Below are 19,289 nucleotides of genomic sequence, written 5' to 3'. Positions count from 1 at the left end.
GTAGGGCAAAAGAAAGACTCAAATCTAACTATTCAACAATAACATTAAATGTAAACAGCTAAAGACACTGTCTCAAAAACAAAACAACAAACCAAATTAAGTTACACTGGATAAAAGAGCAAGATGTAACTACATGATACCTACATGAAAATTGCCTAAATACAAAGCTCCAAATAGACAAAAGACAAAAAGGTGGGAAAGTTATATGATTACAATAGTAACTAAAGATGATAAATATTATAAATAGAATATATTTGACAAATAAGATATCGGGAAGCACAAAGATGATCATTTATAATAATAAATAAGCCAAATAATAAGAATATTGTTATTATTAAGTTATAAAAATTTATGTGCCTATTACAGGAGTTTTAAAAAACATGAAAACAATCTTCCAGAAGTGTAAGGAAGCATAAGCAAATGAATGGTTATGGTTTCAGGTTTCAATCATCTTATCTACTTAATAGACACAAGTAGGCAGAAAATGATCAACTGCACATTTTTCCTGAGTATCATGGAAAAACTTGACCTGACATTTTAAAATACTCTACCTAACACCAGACTAAATAAACACTTCTTAACATACACACAGTATGTTCACCAAGGTAGACCACGTACACACACGCACACACACAGATACACACACACCACATATGTATGGGTGCACACTGGAAATGTAATATAAGAAATAATTAGCTTGATTTAGTAATTCCAAAATAGATGAATATATTGAAACATCCATGCCACTAATATATATATATATTATTTTTAATAAGTAAATACAGTAAAATGAAAAATTCCAAAAGATTCCAATTATGGGAAAAACGTTATTTCACTATCAATGAGAACCCAGACAGACCTTTGGAAAATCTTGGAAATGTTGAAAAAATTAAAAACTTCATTACTAAATTACCCAATGATAAACAAAAACAAATAAAAATACAACAACAGAAAATGTGGGAGTTGCCACCAAGCAATATTCAGAGAGGGATTTCAGCACTAATGATCAGGGTGTCAAGGACACAGTCGTACGTCATTAACCTCAGATTCTCTCAACCTAAAAGCAGACGAGTGAATTTAAAGTAGAAATAACGAAATGGTGGTAATGATAAATCAAAGAATTGAAAGCAGAAAAATACAGAATTCAATTGATTCTTAGATTCATTGATTCTTAGAGAAGATTCTAAACATTGTTTTCTACTAAACAAGCTGGATTTTGAAAACATATATAAGATAAATAATGGAAATGAAAAAGGGAATTTTAAGAATTTTTAGAACCTTTTGCCTGATAAATCAGACAGAAAGTTCACTAAAGAAAATTATAAAACAAAAACAAAACAAGAACGCCTGGGATATGCACAAAAAATTAAAATATATAGTTAAAAACCTTATAAAGAAAACTTCAGGCCTACAAGCTTTTATTTAATGAAGCTTTCACTCTTTCACAACCCAAATAAAGAGTAAATAATACCCATTTTACAAACCACCCTAAAAAGTCCAGAGAAAGGACCACTTTCACTCACTCTGTGAGGCCAGCACCCCATTATCAACTACAGAAAGTCATTACCAGAAGTGAAACTAAACTCTAAAACACCATGGACACCATATGCCTTAAGCAAAATTTTACTAGTTGTATTTAATAGTCTATAAGATGGATAAGTCATCAGGATGAAGAGTGACCCTTATGCTAAGTATTTTTCAAACAAAATGCCAATATACTTTATCTAAGGAATAAAATAAAAAAGAACAATCATAATTATTTCAACAAATGCAGAAAAAAATCTGACTAAATTTAACATCTATTAGTAGCAAAGTTAAAATCTCAACAAATTAGGAATATAAAGTATCTCCTTGTCACAATATAGGGCATCTTGGAAGAAAATCTAAATAGTGAAAATATGTCTAACTTGTGGTCTCTATTCATTCAACAGAATGATACACAGTAAAAAATAACAAACTATAGTTCTAAAGCAGTAAAACTAATAAATTCGACAGTAGAGGTCAAACAGATTATATATATTCAAATATATATATTCATATATTATACAGTGAACTAAATTGTCAAGTAACTCTCAAAAAGTACAAAGTATATCATAAAGCTCATGAATAAAAATAGAAATGTGTGAAAGCAAAAAAATAAATAAAAAAATAAAGGAGAGGGGAGAGGTCACCAGAGAAGTTGTGATGGTGCTAACTGGGTCCCCTTTATTTGAAGCTTCAAAAGTACTTTACTGTCAGGATTGTTGCTTTCTCCAACTCTGGAGTACTTGCACATCATGATGAGCTATCTTGCAGCTAAATGTCAAGTCTAAATAGAGAATTCATCTATTCTATATACATCCTAATCTTCACCCTGGTCTTTAAACAGCTATAAAAGATACACTCCGGAACAACTGAGCATATTAATTCACGGAAGTGTTTAGAATTAATTTCAAGAGGAGGAGAAAGTCAGCCTTTTCACTCTCCTATATCCTAATGAAAAACAAAGCTAAACAAAAATAAAATAAAACAAAACAAAATAAAAGTTATGGCATATTATTATTTATAAATAAAGAGTTAAGTAGGCATTTCAACTTGTGAATAGCAATGTGGACGGCACTAGCAAACAGCAGAAGACTAACTGCAGCATAAATCTGTGGTTTCAAACATTCCCAAGCAAAGTTAAAAATAGGTATAACTTTTAAACTTAAGATACACTCAGTAACTACTGTTGTCAAGTTAAGGTGGCCCTAATACATACAAATTAGGCCAAAGACCATATAATAAAATTATCTGAAATTTGCACAGTTATCAATTTCCAGATAAATCTGATTTATTTTTAACTGACATCTTAATTATCTGTATTTACATCTGGAATATAACAACTTTTCTCTCTTATAACAATCTGAGACAAACAAAATATTATGATTATACATTAGCAATGCCTTCTCAGTTTCTACAGCTGAAATGTCATGTCAATTACTTAGTAAGATTTAATTTTACCTTGTTTAATCTGTCCTTGCACAATATTACTGGAAGTTGGAGGGGAGCCCCTTGACTTAGAAAGGTCTGGGGTGCCTGGTCTAGGTGGCCTTTAAAAGAAGAAAAAAACATTGAACGTTTTCCTATCTCCAGAGCTGTTCAAAATATCACTCTAGATTGGAAAGAAACCGGCTCAGAACATTTCCAACTTGTATTTCAAAAAGAAGGTCATTTTCTAAGTTTTGTACCTACTTACATTGTCCATTTCAACTTCTGATAAAAAAACTACATGATTATGAAGTAGAAAATATAGTTTTTTGTAATAAAATTTTTACTTTCTGTTAGTCTTAACACATATTTTTGAACACTCCAATGAACTACAATTGATGAGTAAAAACCATTCTTTGTCTTCTCTTCTTTACTCTTACCATCCTGGGATTTCAGTCCACCCCATTACCATGAGCATCTCGGAATTCATGGAATAATACAATGATTTGAAAAGTATTTAGCAATATATATGGCAATAAAGCATAAAGAAATCTTGGCGTCTAAAGGTAAAGTGTCTCTTTTTTAACTTTGGCTCAAATACACCCGATATAAAAGTATTTGCAGGATTAAGGACACTGAATTTTGGTGGGGTAATTACAACAGAACATGGCAGAAAATAAATGCTATCTAAGTATTTCTTAGGTTTGAAAGAACGAATGTGGTCAACTTTAATAAAGCGTAGTAACAAGTTGTCTTCGTAATTTTGAGAAACAGCATTCAGGCTAAGTATTGTAAAAACATCAAAATAACATCTATGTTTTAAGGCAGTCTGTTTTAAAAGTTGTTTTCTCCTCCCTATCACAAAGTCTGGACTGTATTCATTACCACACGCCAGAGTCAGTCACTGGACCCACCACTACTGCATACAGACCACAGCGAAAAGCTGTGACCAGATACACATTTGAACTGGAGGGCAGCTCAGACTTCATGAGCTGTAAATTTAGGGTGATATTTATGGAGCTCTAAGACATGGCTCAGCAGGCGGTTAAGAGCATTGCTCCTGCAGAGGACTGGAGTCGTTCCCGGCACCCACACTGGGCAGCTCATAACCACCTGTAACTCCAGCTCCAGAGAGGTCACATCCTCTTCTATAAGCCACAGTGTCTAACATAATTTTAAAAAACGATGCCATTTGTGGTGGACCACACCTTTAATCAGGAGGCAGGTTAGGCCAGTCTCTGTGAGCTCAAGGCTGGTCTTGTCTCTGCTGAGTTCCAGACTACTCAGGGTTATCTCAGAAAAAGTAAACCACCTTAAATAAAAACCTTTAAAGGTTTATCCAAGAGCTATCGTCTATGACCAACTCCTAAATTATAAAGCCATTTAAAATAGCTACCAAGTATGACTACATATATCAAATATTGTATGATTTTATGTATATATTTGCATATTTTATGTATATAATTGTATACTAGGCATTTTAGAAATGTCTCTGTTTCACAGTTTAAATGGGAAGTCACTAAGGTGACACTAACGTGGAAATGTGTGCAGAGTCAAGACACAAAAGTGCAATAAACAATAACAATGGAGTACGGCCATTTATCCCTTTTGAAAATGAAGAATAAAATTAAACTACATAGTCACACCTGGTCGGGCCCTTCTTCATGTGATCGCCAATAAAGGTTGCATTGGTCATACTCATTAAAGTATTTGCCAAAGAGATGATGGACAACAGATGCTGAGTGGTGACGGCTCGAGACACTGTGTAGGTTCCCTTTCCTACTCCTGTCTCTGCTTTCCCACGCGGTAGCTTCCCAGCAGCCTGATTATAACCAGGCAGCATCAACGACATATGACCTCCTCTCGACAAGAGACCAAAGGACACTGTGCAGTGTGGTTTGAGCATTCCGAGGCGATCAAGACAAACTTCATCCAGCACTTCATTCAAACCCCAGGCGTGAAGACAGGACATGAATAATTTTGCCGTGTCCATAGTTAGGTTGTATTCTAGCAAGGTCAGCGGCTTGGACTTGCTGGCCCGGTATTCGGGATCACTCTCCTCCCTCCTCTGCCTCATTATCTCCTCGTCCTCGTCTTCCTCGTCAAGGAGATGCTCCTTTATGTTCTCTTTGATAGTTTCCTTCACTTGCTGGAAAAGAACTGCGGCTCGCTTTCCAGTTAGAAAGGAGCCCCCTTTGTCTGAACTGCCAGATGCTTTTTGCAAATTCTCTGGGGAAATAAGTGCAGTATTCGGCCTAGAGGCTTCTTCAGTCAGGAGTTGAATAATCAAAGCTTCCACATCAAAGAACAGCACATGGATGTCCGGGTCTGTTAGGTTTGTCTTTATTGCTTGAACCATCAGGGAGTTATGAGAATATTTAGGTAAATTCCCCTGTAACAAATATTTTTCAAAAATAGTTACAACTCAAAGTATTTAATCCCAACATTCATTAATGAACAACAAATAGCTGAATTAAAATGCTTATGAAGCTGTCTTTTTAGGGCTTCTAGATAATTAAAATATCTTCGTCAACCAGCAACACGTAAAAGATATGAGCTTATACCATGACTTTCCACTGACACAATTATTAAAATACCAATTAATTTAAAACCAAGTATACATTAATAGAAGCTTATTACTGACATGGGAGTCAGAGACATTAGCAGACTATGAAAATGCACTGTGACTGCCCCGGTGAAGCTGTGTGTCCTTACGAAGCACTGCACACTGGAACCCTTCCTTCGGCACTTACTCTTAGTCTTTCTCCCTCACCAAATTCCCTCCAAAGGCACAATCAAGTCTTCTGGGTCTTACATCATAAAAGTAAGTTGATCCTGACCATGTTATTTCTATTTCTTTACTTACTGTCCATTTTAGCCAATACTATTGACAATGTAGAACCTCGGTGACTCTTCAGGCCAGGTCCTTCACTCTTTTCTGTATCTGACATTGTCTTCTGGGGACAACATTGTCTTCTGGGGACAAGAGTATATACTACAGTTCCCTTATGTGATGCTTATATGTATGCATGTGTAAGTATAAAATCATGCATGTTATGCCAGAGTGTAAATAGCAATTATTTTTTTAACAAAAATCATAGAACATCTTGTTCAAATTTTGCATGTCTTAAATTACACATAATTAACACATGCTATTTTTTCAGAACAAGCAAATAAATCTAAATAATAAGATATAGACTCCATCAGTCCAAATTCAAGGCTCATTTATAAAACATCCTTTCAGCTTTAACAAACAGGCTCTTGAACCATATCTGTGATTCCTAACAAACAAATCCTTTCCATTTTCCTTTTGTACGAATTTTCCTTTATTCTCCTCTAAATCATCGTCTACATGGTCTACGGCCCTAATTTTCAGTCACAATATAAATGCACATCAAATCAGTAGAGCGAATGCCTTGAATATGTATATTCTACTTGTCAACTATATCTCATTCATGTTGAGGAGAGGACTCTGATCCTCCCAGGAAAAAGTGAGCCAAGAGTATAGTTAGTTCCCTAACATTTTACATCCCCCATGTATCATATATTTTGATATCTTAGAAACATTTATACGGTTAACGTTTAGTGACTTATAGCTTCCTAATTCTGAGGGGCAATTTCAAGACATGAAGACTATGCCTTACTCATTTTGTGCAACCAGAGAATCTAGCAAATGAACAAAGAACATTATAAAAACCTTACAAAATTTCTCCTATGCCTTACTCATTTTGTGCAACCAGAGAATCTAGCAAATGAACAAAGAACATTATAAAAACCTTACAAAATTTCTCAACAACTCTCCCTGTAATAAAGCCCCTCACCTGGTCTCTCTTCTGTCTCCATTTCCATCCTTCCTGACTATGCTGCTGGTTTCAGAGACTCTCAATAGCATTTTCTAATTTGAGAAGAAAATCCAGACTTCTTTGCAAAGCACAAAATATCCTCCAGAGTAAACTGTTGCTTGTGCCTCCATGTCATCTCTAGTCACCACCCCGTGACTTACATGAAGTCACGTGTCCTTTCCAGAAACAATTTCAAAGGTTTGGTCCTTTGCACTTGTTCACCCTGGGACCACTTCTTCTCCATTTCCTGTATCATTTCCTGTATCATCATTCATAAAGCATCTCAAGTTGTTCCCATCCAAAAATTAACCAAAGGATTATTCAAGCAGATGCTGTCACTGCCTCCTTTATATAAACTTCTCTGAATTGAATAATGTTTAAAGGATGATATAACTTTTTCTATATTACAGTAAGCAACATAAAGAATATTCCTAATATGATAGTCATTGTATTTAAGAGCCAACACAAAATGAAAGGAATATGGTTGAGAAATTACCAATTCCATCTCAGGTGACCAGGGAGCTAACTTGAGCTAAAACCACTCATAGCCGAAAGAAAGAAAAGTGTAGACAGGGACAGTGAAAATGTAGACAGGGATAGTGAAAATATAGACAGGGACGGTGAAAATATAGACAGGGACGGTGAAAATGTAGACAGGGATGGTGACAGTGAAAATGTTGACAGGGACGGTGAAAATGTAGACAGGGACGGTGACAGTGAAAATCAGAGAGCAGGTGCTGAAGAACCATAGGTGATCAAGCTGAAGAACCAAGGCCACCGTTCACTAAGAGCTAACAAGACCACACTGAGGCTTCAGAACTTTCTTTTGCAAAGCAGAGCGTCACTAAGGCAGACTCATCAGGTGGGTTGGGAAAATACAGATTCCTGGACCTGACCATCAGACCTGAGTCAGCATGAGAAGGAATGTGTAAGAATCTGTCTACTTCATACAGCAATGAAGGGAGCCGCATGACCAGATGCAGTCCTGTTGGCCAAGGGAACAAGAGCTGGGTTATGATGAATATAAAGTGGGAGGTGGCAGAAACTACACAGATGATTGAGATAAAAGAGCAATAACCCGAAGGCTGTGAGAGATAGAACAGATGAAGAACGGGGGTTTGATTCATTCATTTCTCCCAGCTCTGTGTCACGTTTTCCTTTGAAACACTGAACATGTAATATCACACACTACGCCTAGTGGACTTACCAGCACTAACTCAAGTGAATCATGTATGACCTTATACGTATATATTGCCCGATATAGTACTGATGTGGAAATTATAATTAATGATTGCAGCAACACTATATTCTAAGCTGTTGCTGTAGCTCAGGAACTATTCTAGTTATTAGCACTGGCGATGTGACAAAAATAACAATTCTGGGAATGCAGCTCTGAAGACAGGTATGAAGGAATGGGCAACATCGGGGAAAGGGGAATGGTCTCCACATGGTCCTGAGGATGTTCTCTCCACAAAGTATCTGCAGCAGGGGGCTGGAGAGATGGCTCAGTGGTTAAGAGCACTGGCTGTTCTTCCAGAGTCCTGAGTTCAATTCCCAGCAATCATATAGTAGCTCACAACCATGTGTGATAAGATCTAGTGCCCTCTTCTGACCTTCAGGCAGAATACTGTATACATAATAAATAAAAAAACTTTTAGAAAGAAGAGGCTATTATCAGCCAAACAACATAAAATCAAACAAGTTTTGCTAAGAAATTACTGAACCCATGAGAAAGGCTTTAAAAAAAAGGCAAAAGGGAAAACAGAAGGTAGACAGACTTCAAACCGTCTCATCTAATGTCAGCCACACATGTGCCCATCAGCACCCCGGCTCTGTGGGCATCTCTATCTCCTTCTGAAGGTGTTCCAGCAGTCAGCCACATGCTCGCAACAGAAAGGTTATCTAATTAGTACCATGACTGTGTGTGACTATGTAAGATTCTTTTTATTACAACCTCTCAGCTACCAAATGTGCCCTGTGATTAAAAAAAAAAAAAGTACCTAATAGCAATCTCTACAAAAAGCGTGCAAAAGATAAAGAACACAGCATCACCAATGCCAACTATAACCGAGGAAAACACAGTAAGGTTGAAGGCAGAAGGAGAGAAGACGACTCATCATGATTTCAGTGGATGAGCAGTTTCTCACAACACAAGGTCTGACGACCAATTCTACTTACTTAGACAATCTGTCATAACAAAAGGTGGCTGCCCACCAAAGTTGTGAGGAGGTTATTTTTGCTAAAGGTAAAGAAATGACAGAGTTAATCACTTTCAGGTCTGGTTTTCTAGAATGCGATGCTAAGGTGAGCTGTAGGAAAGGAACAAAAACATCTAGCAAATTCCTATGCTTTCCTGGCTTAATGATAGAATATATAGGCCTTGGACAAGACTGCTTGATTCGGGTCCTCAGATAGTCACAGTTTCAAAGGTGATTGGTGACGAAGTCCTGGACGGCCACTCTCACGTTTATTAGAACCCTTGGAGTGTGGGTGCACAATTAGTTCACCTTAAAGTTATCAAAAACAGGATTAAATTCAGCTCAACAAACATTGTGGAGTGACCTACTGTGTTAACATGGCTGGAGAAAACAAAATATTCATCCTTAAAGAAATAGTTGAAAATCTACCCAACAATGGCTAAAAAGGAAAATCACTGGGTCTCCACCTTGCTAGGAAATGCAGTTATAGGCATATCTACACTCAAATAACAGGCCAGCACACAGATTTGCTTTATGCTTAGTCTAAGTACCTGATTTATTGCACTTTTCATTTTAGAAAGTACATATTTAGCCATATGAGATTTCTTTTGTTTTGAGACAGGTTCTCTCTCTGTAGCCCTGGCTGTCCTGGGATTTACTGAGACCCACCTGCCTCTACATCCACAATACTGGGATTTTAACATCTGCCACCATGCCCAGCACCATTTAAAATCTTATGAAAAGGAAAAGTGACTTAAAATATAACACAAAAGAAAACACAGAGTGACAAAAATACTAGGCTGCTGGCACATACTGAATGTGGAGCTGTGGCAAGAGCATTAGATAAAGTGGCATCACAAGCAAAACCCAAAGAAAACAGCAGAACTGTCATACTGCTTCAAGGTTCCTCCACGCATGCATGAATCCCAGCATACAAACACGTCAGATGTGGTGGACCCCACAAACAAAACCTAATAATCCAGAATGCTCAGAGAAATAATATAGCCATGCACATGTAAGAGGCTTCAGCATTTTATATAAATGAATATATTCTAGATGAAATTGGGTCTGCTGGAACTTCTGCTAACCTGGTCTCTGAATACCAAGATGCTTTAAGGGTCTTTAAGGGTTTAGGATTTTAAGAGCATTGCATTTTACCCACTGAGTATAAGAATTTTTACTTTCTCACCACTCACTTCATTGATCCTGACTTGAAAGCTCACTTATTTTGAAATCATTGTTCAATAACCCAGTTTTCAATGCTATCTTTAAATAGTCTTGTGATTTATTATTCTTTCTGAATCCAATCTATAAAACCATTTGATATGGGTTTTACCTAAAAATAGAGTTGATTTGTACTATCAAGTATTATGTTAGTTGATCTTCATAATAAAATGCAAGGTGGAAATGTTGATTTGCACGTGTGTGTGTGTGTGTGTGTGTGTGTGTGTACGTGCACACGTGCGAATGGTACTGGTTGTTGGGTATGTGTGTCTGCATGGGTGCATGCACATGCACGCGTAGACCAGAGGCTGATGTGAGCTGTTTGGTTTCCTGTACTGAGCGCTCACCAATTCAGCTCACCCTGTGCCACCTCTCCAGCACTGAGGTTATGTGCACTGCCATACCCGGCAGTGCATGGGTGCTAGACACAAACACAGGCAGGTCCAAATGCTTGTATAGCAGCCACTTTACCAACTGGGCTGTTCCCCTAGATGTTGGTCATATATTTTTCAAATTAGAATTAGCTTTGAAATCAATGACTAAAGACCCTAAGGATGGGTTAGAAAATGAGGGTCTAGCTGATACGCATAGACCCCTCCTTAAATATCAATACTAAATTCTAAAATAGATTACAAAAAATTTACTTAACAAATATTAATTTACTATTTTATAAAATGCATACTTTCATACGTATCTTATTTATAATGAATGGTTTAAATAACTTATGTTTCCTACGTATAGTATAAAACTGATTTAATATCAAAAATCTTTTTGGCAGTAAAAAGAAACAAACATCCATTTTCCCTTTTGTTTTGTACATGAGATTTTATTGATGAAAGTGATTAAAAGGGATTTCTAAAGTTCTTATGCATAATAATAAATGTAAAAGGCACACTGAATAAAAACAGATATATTATTGTACTTTTAAAATAAAGTAGCTGACGGAAATCCTCCTCACCTACTAGAAGTTAGTCACACCCTGGCTTCAATATTGACCATTTTAGGTATTGAGAAAAAAGGAAGGAAGGAGGAGAAAGAGGGAAGGGATTGGAGGAGGCACAAAACCAGCAGAAAAATTTGTCTGCCCAAAATGGCTATTTGGCGCCCTCTGCTGTTGTACTACTGTTTCTTCATGTTAGTTTGGGTTAACAAGAGTTCCTCAGAGAATTCAGTCCCATTGGAATTAAACAATAGGGCCATGGCCATACCACAGGCCAATCTCTTCTGGAAATAGACAAAACTATACTTATCTTAAAAAATCTGCTTTAGGATGGGATGAGAAACCTCTATGTGTGTGGATGATAATATAGTAATACAGTTCCTGTCATTTTCTCTTTCCATGTGCTTCCATTAACAAGCACATAAGTAAGCACAAAGTAAAAAAATATTAAACATATGAAGGAGTAAAGCACTTATATTTTACTGCAACTTATTTAACAAGACATAAATAATATGTAATTATAAATATTAAATGCAAACATCCATTATGCCTTACACAGAAAATATATTTTGAATGTATTTCTTCTCAAGATCATAGGCTATTATTACATGATAATTAAATACTAGAAACTGAAAAAGAGTCTTTACAATAGCAGCATGGGAAATCAACTTCCAAATCCAGCCAAAGAGCCAAGAGCCCCAAACAGCAGGACCAGAAGCTCTCTGTAATAACACAGACTGTTATATGGGCAGCTGACTGCCCTACATCCAAACTGTAATGACTCCAAATAATGAAATGAGTACCCACTTCAGGGGCAGAGAATGGCTAGGAGATGATACAAGTACTAGTCCCCCTCCGGGAGAAGGAAGATAACACGCCTCCCATTTTATATCAAGAGAGTGTGTCTAAGAGACACAACAAAAGAGTAAAACTAACTGCAGGGGTGTTGTGGAGGGGGAGGCTGTAGTAGGGAGAACGGTAGTGAGGCGGCCTGCAAACTCCGAACATCCCCTGCTGGAAACACACCCTTTCTGTCAAAATTCTTGGTTTGTTTTTAAATGAAGGGTCCGCGGTGAGATTCTGGGGGATGACTTGGTAAGAACTAAACTAAACTAAAATGAAAGGGAGAACACAAAACCCTGGATCAGCGTGGTACATGATTCCTCATTTTAGAAACACAATTTAGCAGATTCTAACCTATTAGTTGAGCTGGAGAGATGACTCAGCAGTTAACAGCACTGCCTGCTCTTCCAAAGGCCCTGAGTTCCATTCCCGACAACCACATCTGTAATGAGATCTGGTGTTCTCCAGAGGAAGCAACCTGGTCAGCCATCCTCATCAACTTAGACCTTGAAACCCAATATGGACAAGTTCAACAGAACCGCCATATATGTTCTACCCGCGCATGCTTCAGCATTGCCAGGGCAGAAATTTTATTTTTTCAATTTCAACCTATTAGTTGCTATTTTCTCTCATCACCACTATGGTGGCCCACACCCACTGTTCCTAGTCACACTGACATCTCATTTGCTATGCTATCTCCCTGGGACTCTCTCCCAGTGGTACACACCTTACATAGTCCGAGACTTACATTATGAACTGCACACTGGTTCCCAGGCCAGAATAGGAGCTGCTCAGTGGCAGCACCTGCTCCATGTGGGTATGGTTAAAGCACTCTCCAGCTGGTTCTAGCTCAGGACCTAGCTCATAACATGTACTCAACATATGCTGAACAAATGCAGAAATCAATCAACAATCAAGTATTAAACCAGTGTGCAGTAAATACATATTGTGTTACTATTTAAAGCACATTGTAACATTTAACTTCATTATAACCCTATTATGCCCATTTTGAAGCTAAAAACAAAACTAAGCTAAAAGGTTCACCAGTCACTTTGGAGAACCATAAATCCAAGGTGAAAATGTAGGGGGAAATCTCTCTTTCTGCACCCACATGTAATTTCCCACGTGTCCTGAATCATACTAGTTCTGCAGAGACTCGAGAGAGGGAAGAGGTGTAGTCAGGAAAGGAACCCTCAAATAGTAGGCTACTCCCACTGAGTCAAGGGAGAGCTGGGCAGATCACAGAGTCCTCTCTCCACATGCTTCTGTGCAGTCAATTCTAGCAGTGAATTTTGGAAATACTGGAAGGCACAGCTTTCCAACTGTGTTTGAGGTGCCAGCTTTGTTTTGTTGTTTAAACTCGGAATGAGTATGTGGCTACAGCTCCCTACAAACATTCTGTACTCTAGTTAGACATGATACCGTAGCAAATGCAGAAACTGGCACAGCAAAGGACTCGCAGCACCCAGTGGGCAGAGGAGCAAGGGCAGTTTTCAGTCACTCACTCACTGGTACTGAGATTAACAACCGATGTAGAGAAGGAGAAATGGAGACAATCGTGCCCACTTGTTCACATGTCAGACAAAGGAATTAGGGCTAGGGCAGAAACACAAGAAGCAGAGATCAGAGAGGAAGGAAGATCAGTGGACCCTGACGGCCTGACTTGGCGCTGCTGGCTGACAGTCCTGGACTCAGGCTCAGCTGAGGAGGAGTTAATACAAGGTGGTTCAGTCCCAGGAAACATCAAGGGCTACATTTACAGAAATACACACAAAATGAGACCAGAACCAAGAATTTTTGGACCGTAAATACTAAACCCTGATTGATGCTGACAAAAGCCCTTCCTCTTGTCCTTGTCTTTCCCTTCCCAGCTCTTCCTCCTACCAGCCACTCACCTGAGACAAGATGCTCTGTCTGCAGCAAGCCTGAGTGCTGTTGGGGAAGAGTGTGCATGCATGTGTGCAGGAATAATGTGAGAAATAGGCAAAGATCTGCAAAATCCTGACTCCCTGTGATGACCAAATAATGTATTTCCATCCACAGTTCATTTTAGGGTGTACAACATCACCCATATATACCACTATGAGTTCCATATTGGAAAAAAAGATTAAAATTTCAAAAAGTCATTGTCACAAACCCTTCCTGGTCATTCCAGGAAAATTCACCATACATGAAGATAAGTAATCTTCAACTTATTACCTGTGGCTATTGGTGGTTCAGGGACTCTCTTAAAGGCCAAAGAACAATTTCAAATAGGAAGGACCATAGGATATAATCACAAAATCATGTAGTAGCAAAGCAAATGACTAAGGTTACAATTGCTTATCTTGCAAACAGTATCAGCTTTGTATTTCTTTACAGTCATGTTAGCATTTAGCCACAGGTTCAAGAGACTTGATATTTCAATTACAAGTTGTTCATGTGACATGCCAAGCAATGGCACAAAGGTTTTTTGTTTTGTTTTTTTTATTGAGAAAAGGAAAGAAAACAAGTTTCCGCCTCCTCCCACCCTTCTCCCCCTCCTCCCACACTTCTCCCCCTCCCCCCACTCCTTTCCCCCTCCCTCTCCAGTCCAAAGAGCAGTCAGGGTTCCCTGCCCTGTGGTAAGTCCTAGGTCCTCCCCCCTCCATATCTAGGAAGGTGAACATCCAAACTGGCTAGGCTCCCACAAAGCCAGCACTTTAAGTAGGATCAAAACCCCGTGCCATTGTCCTTGGTCTTCTCATCAGCCCTCATTGTTCGCCATGTTCAGAGAGTCTGGTTTTATCCCATGCTTTTTCAGTCACAGTCCAGCTGGCCTATATATAAGCATACACTGAATCTGTAGGTGGGATGTTTAGTGTTTCGCTACAACAAAAATGATGGACTTATGTCTGTCTTGCTCTTCAAATGCAATATCTAGTTTGTTCACAGCAATCTGAAGCTATTGTTTCACAGAACACTAGAAAAAGCATTTGAAAGTCCGATTCTTGAGCCATATTCTCCAGTCGTGTTTCTGCACAAAGCCTCTTGGATGGCATTGTTTCTTAATGTGAACCCTTCACCCAGAGAGAAACAGCAAGCTCTTAGAAAGCTCTTTTGCATCACCTAAAATTGAGAGCCACAGAGAGTCTCACAGGTCCCTGGCTGTCTCAACTCCAGTCATCTTGCCTGCCCCACTGGTTCAGCTGGAGACTACAGGCCATGCTCACCAGGCAGCCGCCCCTCCCTGAGAAACCCTGAACATTCGTGCCCTAATTTCCTAGAATTGAAATCTCCACCACATCTGTTCTTCACGCTCAGAGCAGCGCTTCACAACCGCTGCACATCAGGATGGCCGGGACCTCCGAAAACTCTCAGTGCACTGCTGCGCCTGCGTACAAGCTGAATCAGGAAGTCTGTGGCAGGAACTGAGCGGCCTTTAGAGATTTGAGATCCCAAGTGATTTAACATGAAGCAGTATCGTGACCGCCATCATAGGGGTGTTATGTCACTGGGTTCCACCACTCCTTCAAAGACACCAGTCTCAACCTCCTTCATCCAACTGCGATGCTATGCTAAACCACACCGATCATTCTTCTTTAATCTCTGAGTGACAGGACTGCACTTGGCAACAGTTAAGGAAATGTATGCTCTGTTCCCCATGTGCCTTCACTCTAGCCCATGACAACTGCACATTCAGTCCGGTTTCCTTGTTTTTAGCTTCCACTCTCTGCCCTGAACCTCTGTCACTCTCAGTTCCCTACTTCAGTGTCCTCGCTTCCCCTCACGGACTTCCCTTAAAAAGCAGAAGCTTTAGAATGTTTTGCCCTCATTCCCATGCACTAACCCCAGAACACACCCATTCAAACATCAGCCTCTCCTCAATCTTTTCAATTTCAGAAAATAAGGTTTCCTTCTTCCACAAAGCCGATGCTCTGCCCCTAAATTGAATTTCCTCATTTATCAATGGTCAATTCTCCCTTTCCCACCTTGAAGCTCCCCCTCTCTGGTGGCTCTTCACCTTCAGCCAAGGACATTCCCTGCCGTCTCCAAAACTACACCTCCATCTAACGGCTCTCTTGCTCCTTCCATCTCCTCTCATACAATTCGCTTGCTACCTGTTTCCACTTTTCCTAGTCTCTCTTTAATCTTTACAGTCTACTTTCTCCTGGAAAGATGGTCTGAAGAAAGGATACTCTGTCTTGGTTAGCAAGCACATTAGGTCCTTTGAAGGTTTAACATTGATTGCACTTAACATAGTGATCTCTTCTGCCTTGCACCTCTTGAGTCCTACTTTGTTGACTAGCACATTCTCCTGGTTTCCCTCATAGGTGTTCTCTTTCTCCGACTCTAATTCTTCCCCATCCTGCTTCCTTTAGAGCTGTTCTTTCCAAGAGTCTGTATATGAATATCTCCCTTACTTCCAAGGAACTAAGAACAAGACATATAGATCAAGGAGTCATCAATGTGTGGATCCTATTGCCCTATGACTCCCAACAAATATCCTAACATATGCAACACACGGGCACCTCAGGTTCACCATAAACCAAGCAAACAGCACTTTACTGTCCCTGTAAAACCTACTCGTACATTCAATATCACATTGATATAGACACTTTCTACTCAATCAATCAGGGGACCTTTGAATAAATCTTCCTTATTACTCAACCCAATCAATCATCAGCTCCCACTGAACACAACTCAATTCAACTATTGAGTTTAAATTCTCCACTGTACTCCTTCTTATCAAATTTATTGACTGGCTTTCATGTAAAAATCCATGTAACAAAATCTAAAGTTGTTTTTTTTTTCTAATTTTGAAAGACGCTAAAATAAAAGGTAAAAGATTAAGCATCCTCCCTTGGTCCAATATGATCCACCTTTATTTCCCACTATTATTGGTCTCCAGTTGGATCTCTAACAACGTTGACGGGGCAGGGTCTCTCCATGGCCCTCTATGCTGAGCATATTGCTGCCCTTTTCCCTCTAAATATATTCCACACATCCCTCCTCCAAACAGCCAATCCTGATCACCGCGGGCTAGGACAGACTTCTGCAAAATTTCCTGCATTTCTCGCCATGCCATTGGCTACAGAGCTTTGCAATTTATCTGTTCACATTTCCTAAGAGGAAATCATGTCTTATTCATTTGGCTCTCCAGTGCCTAACTAATCAATAAATGGTTACTGAACTTGACTGAGTCAATTATTTTGTAGCAAAAATATAAAAGTCAAAAAGTTTCAAAATACATTACATATTCCAATAAAGAATAGAATTTTTCATAAACCCTAAAAGAACTTAATTCTTCAAATTGCCAAAATATCAATAATTAGCTTAAAAAAAACTTATATTCAACTCCTCAAAGTAAAATTAAAGAATCACATATGAGGTCATAGATTGACTCTACTGAGTGTTCCTTGGCAATCTATAATTAAATTAATATTGGATGATTAAAAAACTCTGCTGTATCTCATACATTCCATAGCAATATAAATTTCCACTTAACACAAAATGCCTTCTGTTAATGTATTTCCAAGGGAAAACAAAATCTGAATTTGAAACGATAATAGAAAAACCACTTTTCCTTGGCTTGGGATATGATGCATTACATTGACTATGCACTATAGAGTCCGTTTAGAAGTCCACTGAATGTTTACTATGTAAAAGGTACATGATCAATAACAAATTAGGATCATATGGCTGTTTCAGGTAGACCCTTGGAAATTCATTATTTGATGGTGTTATAAACCATCATAAATAATCTAGTCATGTCTAATTTAAGAATTCTTCAAAATAGGAAAAGCACCAAGAAATGTAGTTGCAAAAAATATATACTTATTAGATCTTTAGTTATAACTTTTAGTTTATTTTTACTGATTAATGGAATAATTCATTTTGTACTTGTAGAAATTTAAAACTCACTTCTTTCAAACTAGAGAAAAAGTTGACAACCAGGGTTGAAAATTTTAAGTATTTTATCCAAAACTATAAAATGCTATATATACTCTCATGTACACATAAAAGAGCTCATGCATGTGCAACCTACAGTATTCCTTCACATATGTGATAAATAAACACGCTCTAATGGAGAACTGCAGCAAGTATTAGACTGGTGAGCAAGGAAGGCCAGAGGAAATGAGAAAGATGACCTATCCGGTTATCATCTGAATAAAGTGCTTAATTATTCACAACAGCCAGAACCTGGAAACCACCTAGATGCCCCTCAACCGAAGAACAGATAAAGTAAATGTGATACATTTACACAATGGAGTACTACACAGTGGTTAAAAACAGTGACATCTTAGAATTTGAATGCAAATGGATAAAACTAGGAAAAAAACATTCTGAGTGCGGTAACCCAGACCCAGAAAGACAAACATGGTATGTACCCACTCCTAAGTGGATATTGGACATAAAGCAAAAGATAACCAGCCTATAGTCCACGACCCAGAGAAGTTAGGTAACATGGAGAACCCTAAGAGAGACATACATGGATCCCCTTGTCAAGGGGAAATACACAAGAACTCATGAGAAAATCAGGAGCTTGGGTGTGGGGGAGATACGACGGCAGAAGGGGAGGAGAAGGGAGGGTGAGGAAAACATGAGGGAATGGAATGGTCGAGATGGGAGAAGAACAGAGAGAGAGAGAGAGAGAGCAAGGAAAGAGATATCTTGATTGAGGGGGTCATTGTGGGGCTAGAAAGAAACATGGCACCAGGGGAATTCCCAGGAATCCACAGGGATGACCTCAGCTAAGACCCTAAGCAATAAAGGAGAAGGTGCCCGAATTGGTCTTCCCCTGTAATCAAATTGATGACTACCTTAAATGTCATCATAGAAACTTGATCCAGAGATTGATGAAAACAGAGGCAGAGATCCTCAGCAGAGCACTGAGCTGAGCTCCCAAAGTCCAGCTGAAGAGTGGAAGGAGTGAGAACATGAGCAAAGAAGTCAAGAATATGCATGATGGGAACACCCACTGAAACAGTTTACCTGAGCTAATGGGAGTTCACCAACTCCAGCCAGATAGGGAAGGAACTAGCATCGGACGAAACTAGACCCTCTGAATGTGGATGACAGTTGTATGGTTGGGGCAGTCTGTAAGACCACTGGCAGTGGGACCAGGATTTATCCCTACTGCTTGAACTGGCTTTTGGAGCTCATTCTCTCTGGATGAATTTCATTGCTCCGCCTAGAAATAGTGGGGAGGGCCTTGGTTCCACCTCAAAGTAATGTGATAGACTATGTAGACTCCCCATGGAAAGCCTTACCCTCTCTGAGGAGTGGATGGGAGGGTGGAGGGAGCAGGAGGTGGGAGGAGCAGAAGGAGAG

General features: G+C 38.9%; 1 protein-coding gene across 1 annotated transcript in view; it reads right to left on the bottom strand.

Annotated features, from left to right (window-relative positions):
* Nucleotides 1–19,289, bottom strand: part of Wdr7 (WD repeat domain 7) — a 276,473-nt gene that overhangs the window by 198,209 nt on the left and 58,975 nt on the right. The window contains exons 15-16 of the mRNA XM_005356195.2: nucleotides 4,596–5,341; nucleotides 2,983–3,071 (exon numbers count right to left, since the gene is read on the bottom strand). Coding sequence (XP_005356252.1) covers nucleotides 2,983–3,071; nucleotides 4,596–5,341 — 835 coding nt within the window. The remainder of the gene's footprint in view (nucleotides 1–2,982; nucleotides 3,072–4,595; nucleotides 5,342–19,289) is intronic.

The sequence above is a fragment of the Microtus ochrogaster genome, chromosome 18 (assembly GCF_000317375.1).
Source record: "Microtus ochrogaster isolate Prairie Vole_2 chromosome 18, MicOch1.0, whole genome shotgun sequence".
Lineage (NCBI taxonomy): Eukaryota > Metazoa > Chordata > Mammalia > Rodentia > Cricetidae > Microtus > Microtus ochrogaster.
Note: the sequence above shows the minus strand (reverse complement) of the source record. Positions and strands in the feature narration are given on the sequence as shown.